This window comes from Euprymna scolopes, chromosome 35, assembly GCF_053919585.1.
Source record: "Euprymna scolopes isolate OS-2025 chromosome 35, ASM5391958v1, whole genome shotgun sequence".
Classification (NCBI taxonomy): Eukaryota; Metazoa; Mollusca; class Cephalopoda; order Sepiida; family Sepiolidae; genus Euprymna; species Euprymna scolopes.
This window is the reverse complement of record NC_136516.1, coordinates 36,978,040-36,991,940: the sequence shown is the minus strand read 5'-3', so window position 1 is coordinate 36,991,940 and position 13,901 is coordinate 36,978,040. Positions and strand designations below refer to the sequence as shown.

General features: G+C 38.4%; 1 protein-coding gene across 1 annotated transcript in view; it reads left to right on the top strand.

Annotated features, from left to right (window-relative positions):
- Positions 1-13,901, top strand: part of LOC145259823 (uncharacterized) — a 94,707-nt gene that overhangs the window by 27,467 nt on the left and 53,339 nt on the right. The window contains exon 2 of the mRNA XM_080117624.1: positions 178-1,860. Coding sequence (XP_079973750.1) covers positions 226-1,860 — 1,635 coding nt within the window. The 5' untranslated portion in view covers positions 178-225. The remainder of the gene's footprint in view (positions 1-177; positions 1,861-13,901) is intronic.

The following is a 13,901-nucleotide window of genomic DNA, read 5'->3' as shown; positions in this document are numbered from 1 at the left end:
AATTACTTTTTAATTTAATTACTTTTTGATTTTAATTACTTTTTGATTTTAATTACTTTTTGATTTTAATTACTTTTTGATTTCAATTACTTTTTGATTTCAATTACTTTTTATTTTAATTACTTTTTATTTTAATTACTTTTTAATTATGTTTTATTTTATTTATCTTTTATGCAGAAAGTTGAAAATGGACATCGCAAGTTTCGGGGAGATTTTCCAAACTCAATGAAAAAGTTACGCGACAGCTTCACTCTTTTGCCGTCTTCGCCCAAGGTCGCCATGGTCAACATATCAACTGAAAAAGTCGGACTTGATGTGAACCTTAATCACTTGAAGGTGGGACAGATGCAAAGGTTGCACAGCACCCCACACAGCAGCCTGGTTGATCCGCTTCTCAAATCCTGGCTGTTTGATGAAATGAGCGCTACTCAGGTGTGGGGCGTTCTTGTACCAAACTACCTTTATGTCTTTAAGGATAAAACGGACGAAACCCCAATCAATGTGATTAGCTTACAACAATGTCAAGTGCGACCCCAGGTTTTCAAAAAACCCTACATTGCCCCGAAGATGAACATGGTCAATAAAACGTGGAACAACGAAACCAATAGCTTCCAATTTTTGATTGAAAATCCTGAAGGGAAGCGATATTTATTCGGCGTCAAGAGCAGAGCTCTTCTTGAGGAATGGGTTGAGTCCATCGAACAGGGCATCTACGCGAAACAGCCTACCAAGTTTGATGACACGCCAGTGGGAAAGAAAGGTTACCTCACGCCGGTAAATATTTTGGCCAACCGGTCATTTTCTAGCAGTGACCTTTCGGGATCGTTCTCTCAGACTTGCGGTAGCCGTAACAATAAAAGCAACTTCCAGTTTTTGATTGACACAAAAAAGAAGCTGAAACCAAGCCGGTCATGTCAGATGCAATCCTCTTCGATGGATTTGTACCGACTACGGGAGGAACCACTTGTTAAACCAGCAGCAAGCGCTAATGACTTACGGCTCTCATTACCCGTGTCTATAATGCAGGATTCTTCTAGCTGGGCGGACGTAGAGCCGAGTGTCTCTATTAAAAACGATCTTGAAAACGCCAATCGCACCGAGAGCATCACTAAAAAAACGAGACGGTTTAGTTTAAAAAGGGTCTTCAGCTGGAAAAAAACTGAACCCGCGACTTCTGGTGAAGTGACTTTGTCGAAACTCATCAACGTTAAGTTGTCAGATCACTTATATCACAAGTCGAACTACAAATGGACTAAAACCTGGTGTGTTATCGCTGACGGGGTCTTGTACGGCTTCAAGGCAAACAAGCCAACAGAGAAAGCCCTGTTTTTCGTGTCTCTCGCCGATACCAACATCGGCTACAAGTATCCGTCAATAGGCGCCGCGAAGTACACGCGAAAGGACTTTCTAATTGAGCTTACATCCGGCGAGAAATCCGTCTTGGTCAGCGCGTCTTCATCAAGCGAGCAGATTCGATGGATCCAGGCCCTGACGAAAGAATCCATGAGCGCTCTCCGATCTGCGTTCCACAACAGCAAACAGGAGAGCGAATGCAGTGATGACAGCGCCTGCTCTATGTCTTCCATACATTCGATCCCTAGTGCGCTCGCCTCAACCCCACTTTCCGAGGCCCCTATTACGGACTTGCCAGAGATCAACAGCTCTAAACTGTCGTGTTCAACCGAAGATAAAGACAACGGATACACGACGTCCTCGGAGGATTTCGACAATCGTAGCTCCGTCAGCTCTCAGAATGACGTATGTGACCTGAACCTCTCCCGCTGTTCTGTACCATACGGACCCTACCATGTTTTACCTGAAAAATCCACGCAAAAAGAGACGCATCGACAGTGTTCAAAGGTAAGTAAATAATTTGATAACGTTTTAGACTAATAGGTTCCCAACGGTTTTTTTTTTGTTTGTTTTTTGTTTGTTTGTTTAGCTCCCTGTTTTAAATTTTCCGTAATATTTACGACCTCCGATTCAGGATAATTTTTAATTTGTAAATTTGATAAAAAGAAGCGTAATCGTGTTGGAAGAAGAAATAAACTGAACAAGTATTATTTGGATTATTGGACTACTGTTCCTGAGTGCTATTTTTACAATGTTTCGGTAGATGTAACCTTCGACCTTCTTTAAGTGTATCTTGTCAAACTCGAGAATCTTCACTGAATTTGGAACGGATCTTTTAAATTTATGCGGGTAGGATTCCCTCGTTCCGTGAGTCATGACTGGGTGGAAGTCCTAAGTAATTCACAATTATATTTTGTGTTACCCGCACTGAAGATTAAACCTTAAACTTTCATAATTTATTTTTTTTTTCGACCTAATTTCCGAATGAAGCCATATGTTTAATTTGTAAATTTGATTTTAAAACTAATTGTGTTGGAAGAGAAAATAAAATGAACAAGTTTCGTAATTATTTGAAGAAAAATCAGGAATCTTTTTTATTAAAGACTAGCGAGGGGTACCCGGCGTTGCCCGGTTGTTTGGAGGTGTGTGTGGAAACTCCGGGGGTGGCTTAAAAAAAGAAAAAAGGTAAGTATGAGGATCGAACCCGAACCCTTGAGGCAAAGTTGTAGATTAAAGTGTGAAAAAAAAAGTGCGACGTTAACGATTGCCCCACCGCGAGATTCTAATTGAAACACGTTTGAATTTATTTAATTACTTGGATTTGGCAGGTGCCCGTTTTAATGAGTTAATGAGGTCAAGTTTGACTGCGGGATTTTTATTTTCCCAAGATGTTATAGGAAAAAGACTAACCCACATGCGGCGAGCAACAAATGTTGAATATTTATCTTCCCGAAATCGAGCAAATTAAATAGACAGGCGAGCTTCGTTGTTAACTGTGAGATATTACGATTTATATGTGATATACAAATTATTTTAAAGTTGTGAAGCGACCGACCGCTTCTCTGAAAAAAAGTCTTTTGTAGACATACAGAAAAAGCGAACACACATACAAACATACATACATTTTCGCTTTTATATGTATAGACTAGCGGGGGGGGTCACCCGGTCGTAAAATACGCTTTTGTATATTTAATTTATCCAGATTTCGTATATATTATCGTCGTGATTTCAAAAGCAAAAAAAAAAAAAAAAAATTGTGTGCCACCACCTAGAATCGAAAGCGAAAACCAAACTGTAGCATTTAAAGCTGGTGACGTTACCACTGTACCAACGTGACATGCATATGAACTGATTAAAAATAAATTTAGATGAATGTATGAAATATATAAGATTTTTTTTCCAATTTTGACCCATTTTTGACCCCTTGAAAATTATTTTAACCACCTAAATACCCATAAAAGAACGGTTCATACCCCCCCCCCAATCACTTGAGGCCCCTAGCGCCGCTTTGCGACTTTTAGTTTCGGAAGAGATAGTTTGAAGATATAGAGACAGACAGACAGACATAGTGAGTTTTATATATATATATATATATATATATATATATATATATATATATACACACACACACACACACTGGTATTTCGACGAGATACACCTGAAGAAGGCCGAAGGTTACATTAAGCCCTTGTATTGTAAGTAACACTTTTCTTGAATTTGAAGATTCAATCTTCAGTGCAGATGACATTAAAAAAACAACTGCAAAGTACTTAGGATTTCTACCAAGTCATGGCTGACCGAACAAGAGCATGCTACCTCCATGAATTAAATAAAGTGTTCTGTTCGAAATTTCGCCCAGCTTCCCGAGTTCGACAAAAAGATTCGCGAGTTTGACACTTGCAGAAAGTCGGAGGTTACATCGACTGAAACGTTGTGCAAATAACACTCAAAGATCAGAGCAGTAGTCCGAACAATCCAAATAATATGAATTATCGATCCTCATCTCAAAAATTCCAAAAATGTAACACTGTTTTTAATTAATCGCTTGAGTTGTAGAGGTTATCGACCTATGGTCGGCGGATACGCTTTCTCCTTTACTTAAGAGAATACATCTTATCAAATGATATCTAAGCGGTGTTTTGCATAACGCATAATTGTATCTCCTTTGTTCCGGCGTCGAATGTTTCGTTGATGTCCGTTGTATGTTTGAACGTTGAAAGCTAAAAAGCTTCAAACAATTAAAATAATTGGGAAGAAAGTAAACTCGATTAAATAAACAAGGGACGGTCTGACAAAGAATAAGGACGAACTTCAGCGAACAAAACGATTAAAAAAAGAATTGTTTTGCTTTTGAGGTCAATTCATGGGCCTTTCGTGACATTTGACCCGCAGACGGAACAAAAGTGGGTCTTTTGTAAAATAGGCAAACAAAAGGATCCTTATCCTGATATATATTCGCTGTTTAGTATCCGTGCAATTTAGTTAACAACCGAAAAATCGAAAATAAGCAAGACGTATAAATAACTTATACCAAACGCACTTAAATTTTATCGTTTCTGTCCTGCATAGTTCTTCTTTTGGTCCCCCCGACAAAAGGAGAATGGACCTGTAAATTCACCCTGGTCTGTTCGTCCATTCGTCCGTCCGCACTTTTCTTAATAACTATGCCTTGGAATTTTTTGAAATTTTGCACAAACATTAAACATGAGTTAAAAAAAAAAAAAAAGTAACAAAACGGATTTTTCGGGAAAACTCCGATTGCCCCCCCCCCCAGGGATGCCTTTCGGGTTATAATGGCTAAAATTACAATTTTGTGCCTATTAAAAAAAAAAAAAATGATGCGTTGGATTTTTATAAAACTTTCTGAAAAGTTGTAACTAACTGATTTTTATATAATTTTGTTTGTCTATACTTCGCAATAACTCTTGCGTGTGTCCCCGGGGCTCTTTTAGGGCTAATAAAAACACTCCATTTTTGGGACTATTTTACCATATTTGTTCAAACTTTTCTGTGTATGTCTATTTAGCAGTTTTGTATGGTGCTGAACTCAAATTTAAATATGTTAAGTCCTTTGGCACTTTTGGGGTTAAATGGATGGGAAGGGGCAAATGATGGACTTAATCATTTCTTTTTTTGCGTGGGGCACAACTCAAATTTACACATGTTTAGGCCTAAAACTGCTCCGTTTGTTCAGTTTCACCAGAATTTGACGCCCCCTGAGAACTTTTGGGGGCAAAATGGATGGGGGGACCAATGCTGAACTTAGTCATTTTTCTTTTATGTCTCCTTCACTATGCACTCACGGGGGGCCCATTTTTTTTTTTTTTTTTTTTTTTTTTTTTTTTACACAGTGGTCACCACTTATCAAGGCCCGGAAGTCACTCAGGCAAGTACATTACGTTAGTGTTGAGATTTAGAGTGTCTACTTAAGGGGGCGGCGGTTCGTCAGGAATTTGTTAACGTTGGACTTGAAAACATCCAAGTTGTAGTCAGGTGGGAAGCAGGCAGACAGAACAGAGTTCCACATGCGTGCAGTTCTAAGAAAGAAGCTTTGTTCATGGAATCCACGTTTTGATTTAGGCACAGATAAAGAGTGGGGAAATTTTTCACAGTGGATTCAGCTAGACGGACAAATTATTTCTCGTAATACATAATAATCAATAAAGGATTGTTTCTATAATAGTTCATATGCAATCTGCATAAATTAAAATATCATGTTTAAGTGTAGTGTACGACTGGGAAACTAGGAATGACATAACGTTCATGGGACGAGAACAATCTACCCCTCTGGATTCAATAAAGCGCTCAGATCGAAATAACCTATGAATTATTGAGTACGACATAAAGATTCCAAAATATAAAAAAAACTACCAGGGAGACCCTACGTTGTCCGGGATTCACACTCGCATGTTTTTAATCATCAAAATCGGTAAAACGTCCATTTTTCAATTAAATGGATTGATTGCCTGTTGGAGACCCATTGTGATGCAGCAGGAGGAAGCTTCACATGCCTCCTCGCAGTGACTTAGTCCATAGTATTGTTTGGATTGCACTGTAGAGAACTTACTGTAAATTTTTTTATATATAATGCCTTGAATTAAAATTAAAAATGCAAAAGTCAAGTATCATGGTTCAATTGTACTCTAAACAGAAACATTCATTTCGAATGCGCCCCTGTCATATCAAAGAACCTACTGTTGATTTAATATGCATACTCTTACTGCTTGTGCGGTGATAATGGCTTGGATTTGAGTTTAAAATGAGTCCAGCATCATGGTGCAATTCTGCTTTAAACAGAACATTCATTTCGAACACGCCCGTCATATCAAAGAACGTACTGTTGATTTTATATATCGGGCTTTTCGGCTTGTGTGATAATAAAACTTCTCTAATGCACTTGTGATGTTAGGCTGTATAAAGTGTTAACTTCAGTCAAAATCGCCTGTTCCTTCTTTCAGTCGTTTTGGAGTCCATAGGGAATGAACTCCCACACATAGTTCCTTATGTATAATACTAGCTTGTGTGCCCGGCGTTGCCCGGGTGTATGGAGGTGTGTGTTGAGCAAAAAAAAATAGTACTAGGCAGGCTCGAACCTATTCTGCGAAGGAGGAAAAGAATGTTAAAAAATGACGTCTTTACTGTTGCGTCCATCGCCAAACCGGAAGTGACGTCGGTTTAAATTAAGGCCAGTCAATCGAAAAGAAAATTAAGAATTAATGTTTTTGGCCAATTCTTCGATGTTTTTCGTCCGAAGGGTCGAGCTTCAAAATGATACCGATCTCGTGAAAATACGCCGTCTCTGTCGAAGGTTTTTGCGATAAATACATACATACATACATACATACATACATTTTACACAGACAGGTGAGATTTATATTATAGAATATGAAGTCTGGAGAAGGTCGAGAGTTACAAATATTTGTTGTAATGTTGTATTTGCTATTTTGTTTACTGTGCCAATTTGGCCTTTTTTTTTTCTTTTTTACTTGAATAGCTCATTAGGTAGGTTAAATTTTAACCTATTTTCGAAAGTGGCTGTCAGCATTTCTTTTTATAAACATTTCCTTGTTGAAAGTTATTTTAGAACGCAAAGCCAATGACATGTTTCGGCCATTTTGATTACCGGTCCCCGCAGTAGCCAATCACTGTGACAGATGAACAGTAATTCAGCGCAATTTAATTACTATTTTGTCCGCTAGGAGGAAAAAAAATTGTCTCCACAGTTTTGGATCACTGCGCAGATCAAATAGTTTTTGTTTATTTTTTTTCTTCTTTTTCAACTGTTAATGTGATTGTGATCATTAATACGAGCGACCATTTCGAACGAAAAGATTTTTTAAGATCCAGTTGTAACTTGTAAATATTCTTTTTTTTTCTTCTTTACTTTATTTTTTATAAATATTTATTTTTATTCTACTCCAAACAAGGCACAGATTTGAAGAGCGCATGGCTAGTTGAGAAATTGTGCTTTCTCAGATTAATCTTATATCTAAAAAAACAAAACTGCACAAAATCTACATGATCTTACTTGTTTGGTTAAAATAAAATAAAAAAACGTACACCAAATTGTACGTAAATTCGTCCTGTCTTTTTCTTTTTTTAATAAATCCCCGGCCAAATTTAGAAAGCTATTAACATGGAAAGGTGGGGATGGCCTTTGACTCTTATTGTTTGAATAAGTTTGAGTTATTCCCCCTGGCCATTGCCTTTAACGAAGGCCCCCAAAAATGGTCGCTGAGAATTTCACTAAGAAAGTATTTTTTTAAAATTAAATTAATGTGCATAATTCTTTTGGTCAAAATCAAAGTGTACTATCTGTTCTTCAGATGCTGCACTTCCATTTCTTGTTCTCTTTCGGCGGAGGGTCAGTCCTTCACGACTGAGACAATTTTTTATTTTTGTACCTTTTCTCCACGTTAAAAAACGACCCTGGTGTCTAACTCTGTCCCGTGGGGGGGGGCATAGTAAATAGGTAAATGTGCATAATTTAATGTTTTATTAAGCCTAATATAAGTAAAGGAGTGTGTGTGTGTGTGTGTGTGTGTTTGCTGCTTTTTCTCTATTTTTTTTTACATAGGAATCACTACTTATCAAGACCTGAAGCCTAATCGAGGATGAGGGTTAATGAGTGTACAGTAGTCACTGAAACAGCAGCGTATTAATAGTTAGTGGTGGAAATGGATTATTTTGGTGGAGGGGGGAGCTTAACAAGAATTTGTTTACATTGGACTCGAAGGCGATCATATTGTAGTCAGCTGGAAAGTACGCCATTGGAACAGTTCCACAGGCAGGCAGCTGGCAGCTTTAGCAGAGATGCTTTGTTCATGGAATTTGTTTATATTTAGGCACTACTAGAGAGTGGGAGAAATCGCTGATAGTGGTTGTAGATAGACAAGTGCTTTTGTGAAAGCTTGGCAAGGAGGGGGCATAGATTGAAGTTCAGACAAAACATGTGACATGCAAATAACGATAGAGTAGAGACAGGTTCACAACCTCTCTTCTGTAGGAAAGGTTGCAGGGAATAAAAAAAAGATGCCCGTTTCCATGAGCAGAGTTTCTTTCTAAGACCTAGCTGTCGGTGGAACACAATACCACGGGTCTGCTTCCCAACTAAACACAATACGGTAGTTTTCAAGTCCAATGTAAACAAATTCTTGTTGAGCCGAGCTCTTAAATAATAAAATTTTGTCTAGTTTCAACCCTCGTCTTCAATAAAGATGTTAGTCTCCTCTTTCACCTTGCAAGCGAATTAACATTTATCCTCGAGTGGTCTCTGAACCTTGATAAGCAATAACTCGTTAGTGTACAAAGCGTCGCAGACATGTCCTCTTAAAAAGAAAGAAAAGAAAATTTTAATCACTGATAAAAGTACAAAAATCTGATCCGGAAGTAAAAGGAAGGGTCGGAAGTAAAAGGAAAGGTCGAAACAAACTCCCAAACTCCAGGTGTGGTACCACGGGTGACCGAATTTGTAGAAGCATTTAAATGTTTGTGTTTTAACAATCCCCGTGTTCATGCCATACATTCTTGTCTTTGCCGGGTGGAGATGGGGGTCTGCATTGTGCATTAGTATGCCTGACCACGTGGGTGCGGCTGATAAGATATCTTTCTTTCCGAATGTAATGTTGCAAGGTTGTATATATTTGACTTTCTGTTGTCGTCTAGTGTTCTGATTGTATGCGAGTGTACAAACGAGGTGACTTCAGTAAGTTTCCAGAATTTTTTTTTTTTTTTTTACAGGCATTTAAAATTGTCGCAGGATTGAAAAAATTCATTATGTCATTGCTATACATTTTTGGAGATGACGGATTAATTTTTATGATTTCAGGTTCAAATGATCAGCTACGGCAGGAATTGGAATACACCCTACTAAATCCTGATTGTCGCAGCTAGTGAATTTCAAATATGAAATCTGGATATACGGGCACTTTACAAGAATGAGATATAATAAAATTCTGTTTAAAATTTTTTTTTTGGGGGGGGAATGCCACAGAAACGTATGGAATGCTTCAAACTGCTTTTGGACCATCTTCCATGAATTGAGCATCAGTTTGTGAATGGAATAAGAGGCAAAGAATCTGTAAAGGATGATGAGAGGTGTGGGAGGAGTAAGAAAGTTAGAACACCAGAGTTGATTGGCCAAATAAAGAATTTCGTAGGTTAGGACTGTCGTATCTATAGAGACAATTAAGTGCACAGTTTGATATTATTTGTGAAGAACTGAAGATGGAAAAGATGCTCAGAGAAGATCAGAAAGTTATAACCAAGATGGGCATCAAGACAGTTCCTCGCCCTCCCTATGGTCCAGACCTTACTCCCTGTGACTTATGGATATTCCCTAAGCTCAAGGAAAACCTTAGAGGCTGTCGTTATCAGACAATTGAGATGAGACTGTGACACGAGTCGTTTACACGCTCACTCAAGAGGACTTTCTATAGGGCCTTCCAGAAGTTGTTAGAACGATACAAGTGCATTGCAGCCGGAGAAGATTACTTTGAACGGGATTAGTTTCATGTTTTACTATCAATAAAAGTGCCCATACGAAAAAGTCTGGAAACTTATTTAAGACACTGGGTACGTGTATATATATATACGTGTGATCGTCTATTTAATGTCCGTTGTGTGTGTATGTACGTTCAAACATATTTCATGATGGAACACACATAAATATCTTTACAACATAAAGAACGAATAACACTTATTTGGGGTTTCAACATTTGGCCAGTCGCAAACACACCTGCTCCATCTTTCGTCTTGTTTGACAGAAAGCTGTAATGGAAATTCTCCCCCAGAACTATGGAGCCTCAGGTTTTATTTTCGGCAGTTTTTTTATTCCGAATGTTTTCCCATTGGAAAGCTACAACGCTGATTCTGATTATCGCCATTTCTGACTCCATCTGCTCGGAGCCATCACGATATGTCGATTCTCTATCTCTGTCTCTCTTTGTCTCTGTCTCTCTTTGTCTCTGTCTCTCTTTGTCTCTATCTCTCTTTGTCTCTATCTCTCTCTGTCTCTCTCTCCCCCCCTCTCTCTGTCTCTCCCCCCCTCTCTGTCTCTCTCCCCCCCTCTCTGTCTCTCTCTCTCCCCCCTCTCTCTGTCTCTCTCTCCCCCCTCTCTCTGTCTCTCCCCCCTCTCTCTGTCTCTCTCTCTCTCCCTCTCTCTCTCTCTCTCCCTCTCTCTCTCTCTCCCTCTCCCTCTCTCTCCCTCTCTCTCCCTCTCTCTCCCTCTCTCTCTCCCTCGCTCTCTCTTTCTCTCCCTCTCTTTCTCTCCCTCTCTCTCTCTCTCTCTCTTTCTCTCCGACTAACTTCACTAAGATAATCACCTGATGTTTTTACATGTCATTTATGTTGCCCACTCGCTCTTTTACACACACACACACACACACACACATACACAGAGGTAGACACGTGCTTCCCCGGTTGGGAAATTCATTTATTTTCTAGCTTTTCTGTTATTCTTATTAAACAGCGTTTAATTTTACAGTACGTTTTTTATTTTCGGCATAAAATGGGTGCAATTCCAGTGTTCAACCTAATTTTTAAATATATATATTAGAGAGAGAACAAGAAAAAATATTTATAATGTACGTACGTGATACGGAACGAAAATGTTATTTTCAAAGATCACGTAAATTGATGACGTATTTTATATATATATATATATATATATATATATCTCATTTTCTTATGATTTTTAGCTATGTATAGCAAATCGTAGCCATTACAATGCTAATTTTGATATCGCTTATTCGAGTTGTCTCCCTTTTCCTGTTAAACATGGCTGATCAAGGCACAGCATGTCGCTTCCTCATAATTTGATTTTCTTAGTTTTAAAAAAATACGTGATTAATTTACGTGATGTTTGGAGTATATTTTTGTTTCGTGACCGGTACGTCCATCATAAACATTTTCTGATTTTTATTATTTTTTAAAATCTTTTTTTGATTAGGTTGAACTCATCTGCACTTAAAAATTACCCCCTGTTAAAAAAGGGTTGATATGCCGTACCACAAACACGCGAATGGAGAATTGACTCTTTTGGTTATGAGATGTTCCTGTATATTTTCCTCAATGTGTCTTCCTGTTTGCTTATTCAAATATGCAGATTGGCGTATTTGGCGCCTACCTGCGTCTTCCAGCGACGGCGACGCGTTCCGCCCCATTCTAGATAAACAACTGTGGCATTGGCCTTTCAGCCGTCTCTTTTAGATTATCTAAACCTCACCTACTTTTTTTTTTTTTTTTTTTTTTTGCATGACTTCGAGTGGCGAAATACCGGCCCGTTTTTTTTTTATGGAAACGTGAATGGAAGGCCGGGTAAATACTTGGTGTTGTGTTATTTGTTTAAACCGATCCTGATTTCGGGTGCATAAAAAAGAGGTTTATATAATACCAATTTATACAAATAAAAACCTATCTTTTTAAATTCTAGCATTAAATTATTGAATGGTTATCTTTATGGACCCCTTTCAGTAATAAATTATGATATCATTAGTTTACGATTTTTCAGCATTAATTTGTGGTGTTTGGGCCTTTTATTTTAAATAAGGAGACCATTGGGCCTTTTATTTTAAATAAGGAGACCATTGGGCCTTTTATTTTGAATAAGGAAACTACTGGGCCTTTTATTTTAAATAAGGAAACTATTGGGCCTTTTATTTAAAATAAGGAAACTATTGGGCCTTTTATTATCAGTAAGGAGATTGAGCCTGTTTTCGGTAAAGGGAATATTGGCTTCCTGAGACGAAATGCACCTAACATTTATGCTCTTTGTTTTTCTACTTCCTTTTGCAAAACTTAATTATGTTCTGCAAAACCAAAAACCCACTCCCCCCCCTTTTCTTTCTTCCCATTTCTCTTTCTATCTCTCCCCACTTTCTGACTGGTTTCCTAACTTTAAATGTAACAAACATTAATATTGTAATTTTTTCCTCTCCCATTGCAAAACTCACTCATGTTCTGCAGGTGAAGGGAAATCCACTATAAAACAACCAAACCAAACACTGCAAACTAGCAATTGAAGATACAAAGATCTTGAAGAATAAAAATCTTCTACAAAATAACTGGATGCAACATGAATTCTATTTCTAAAAGAACTGGATTTGGCATTAAATAACCCGAAAAGGGTTGATATGCCGTAAAACAAGAACAACCAAACCAACGAAACCAGTAAAGGGATTATTTGGTCTATTACTTTCAGAAAGGAGACTATTAGGTATTTTCCTTTCGGTGTTGAGCCATTGGGCCTTTTCGTCTTTTGAACTTAAGCCATTGGGCCTTTTCGTCTTTTGACATTGAGTAATTGGGCCTTTTCGTCTTTAAATTTACACTTTTAAAAGTTTTCGGACTAGTATCAATGTGTGGTATATTCTATTCTCAGGAGGAAAAACTTAATTTTCTGTCCTAATCTTTTGGTGATAGCTGGATATTTTCTTCACTAAAAACCAACCTTATGCTTAACTTTGTCCTCGTGAGGAGGGCATAGAACTAAATGGGGCTTTTATTTTGTGACATCGTACGCTATTTATTCAAACGTCCTTTGCCATATTGACAAGAAATTCAAAGGAAAACAAAAGCGCCGTCTATTCTGTTACTTAACCACATCTTTTTTTTTTTTTTTTTTTTTTTTTTTAAGAGTTCTTGTATTTACGTGTTTACGCGCACGGATTTCTATAGGGAAAAGAACCGCTCGTTCGTTGGATACATAATGATGTTACGCCGTAAAAAACATACGCCCAATCCGTTTTTCTTCTGCCTCGTTTTACTAAGCGCAATTGTGTCATCGCTCGTTACCGTCGTCGCATACCAAGAGCCGCACCCCTCGCTGATTTTTTTTTATTTGCCTTTTTACCTAACAAATCCACTTCCTGCCTTCACTTCGCACCTTCCGATCCAATTACTAATACAATCTGAAGAGACCATCCCCGCCCCCACAAGTACCTTTTCCTTTTTCTCTTTCCTTCTCCGATCTTCCCTCTCCCCCCCCACTTCTCTTTCCCTCTCCCCCCCCACTTCTCTTTCCCTCCCCCCCACTTCTCTTTCCCTCCCCCCCACTTCTCTTTCCCTCTCTGTCCCCACCTTCTCTTTCCCTCTCTGTCCCCACCTTCTCTTTCCCTCTCTGTCCCCACCTTCTCTTTCCCTCTCTATCCCCAGCTTCTCTTTCCCTCTCTGTCCCCAGCTTCTCTTTCCCTCCCCCCACACTTTCTCTTTCCCTCTCTGTCCCCAGCTTTTCTTTCCCTCTCTCCCCCCACTTTCTCTTTTACTCTCCCTATCCCTCTCTCTTTCCATCCCTTTGTACCCCCTACGCTCTCTCTCTCTTTATTTATCTACCTACGCTCTTTTTTCTCTTTATCCTACCCTCTTCTCTTATCCCTTTCTTTCTTCACTCTGCTCATCTATCTCGCTCAACATACTATCTAATTTACGTTTGGCTTCTATTATTCCGTAACTTGTACAAACAAAAATTCAATAAGCTTCAAACCGACATCCTCAACAAGTAATGATAGTTAAAAACGAACACATGTACTTCTAAAACGTTTTTTCTTTTT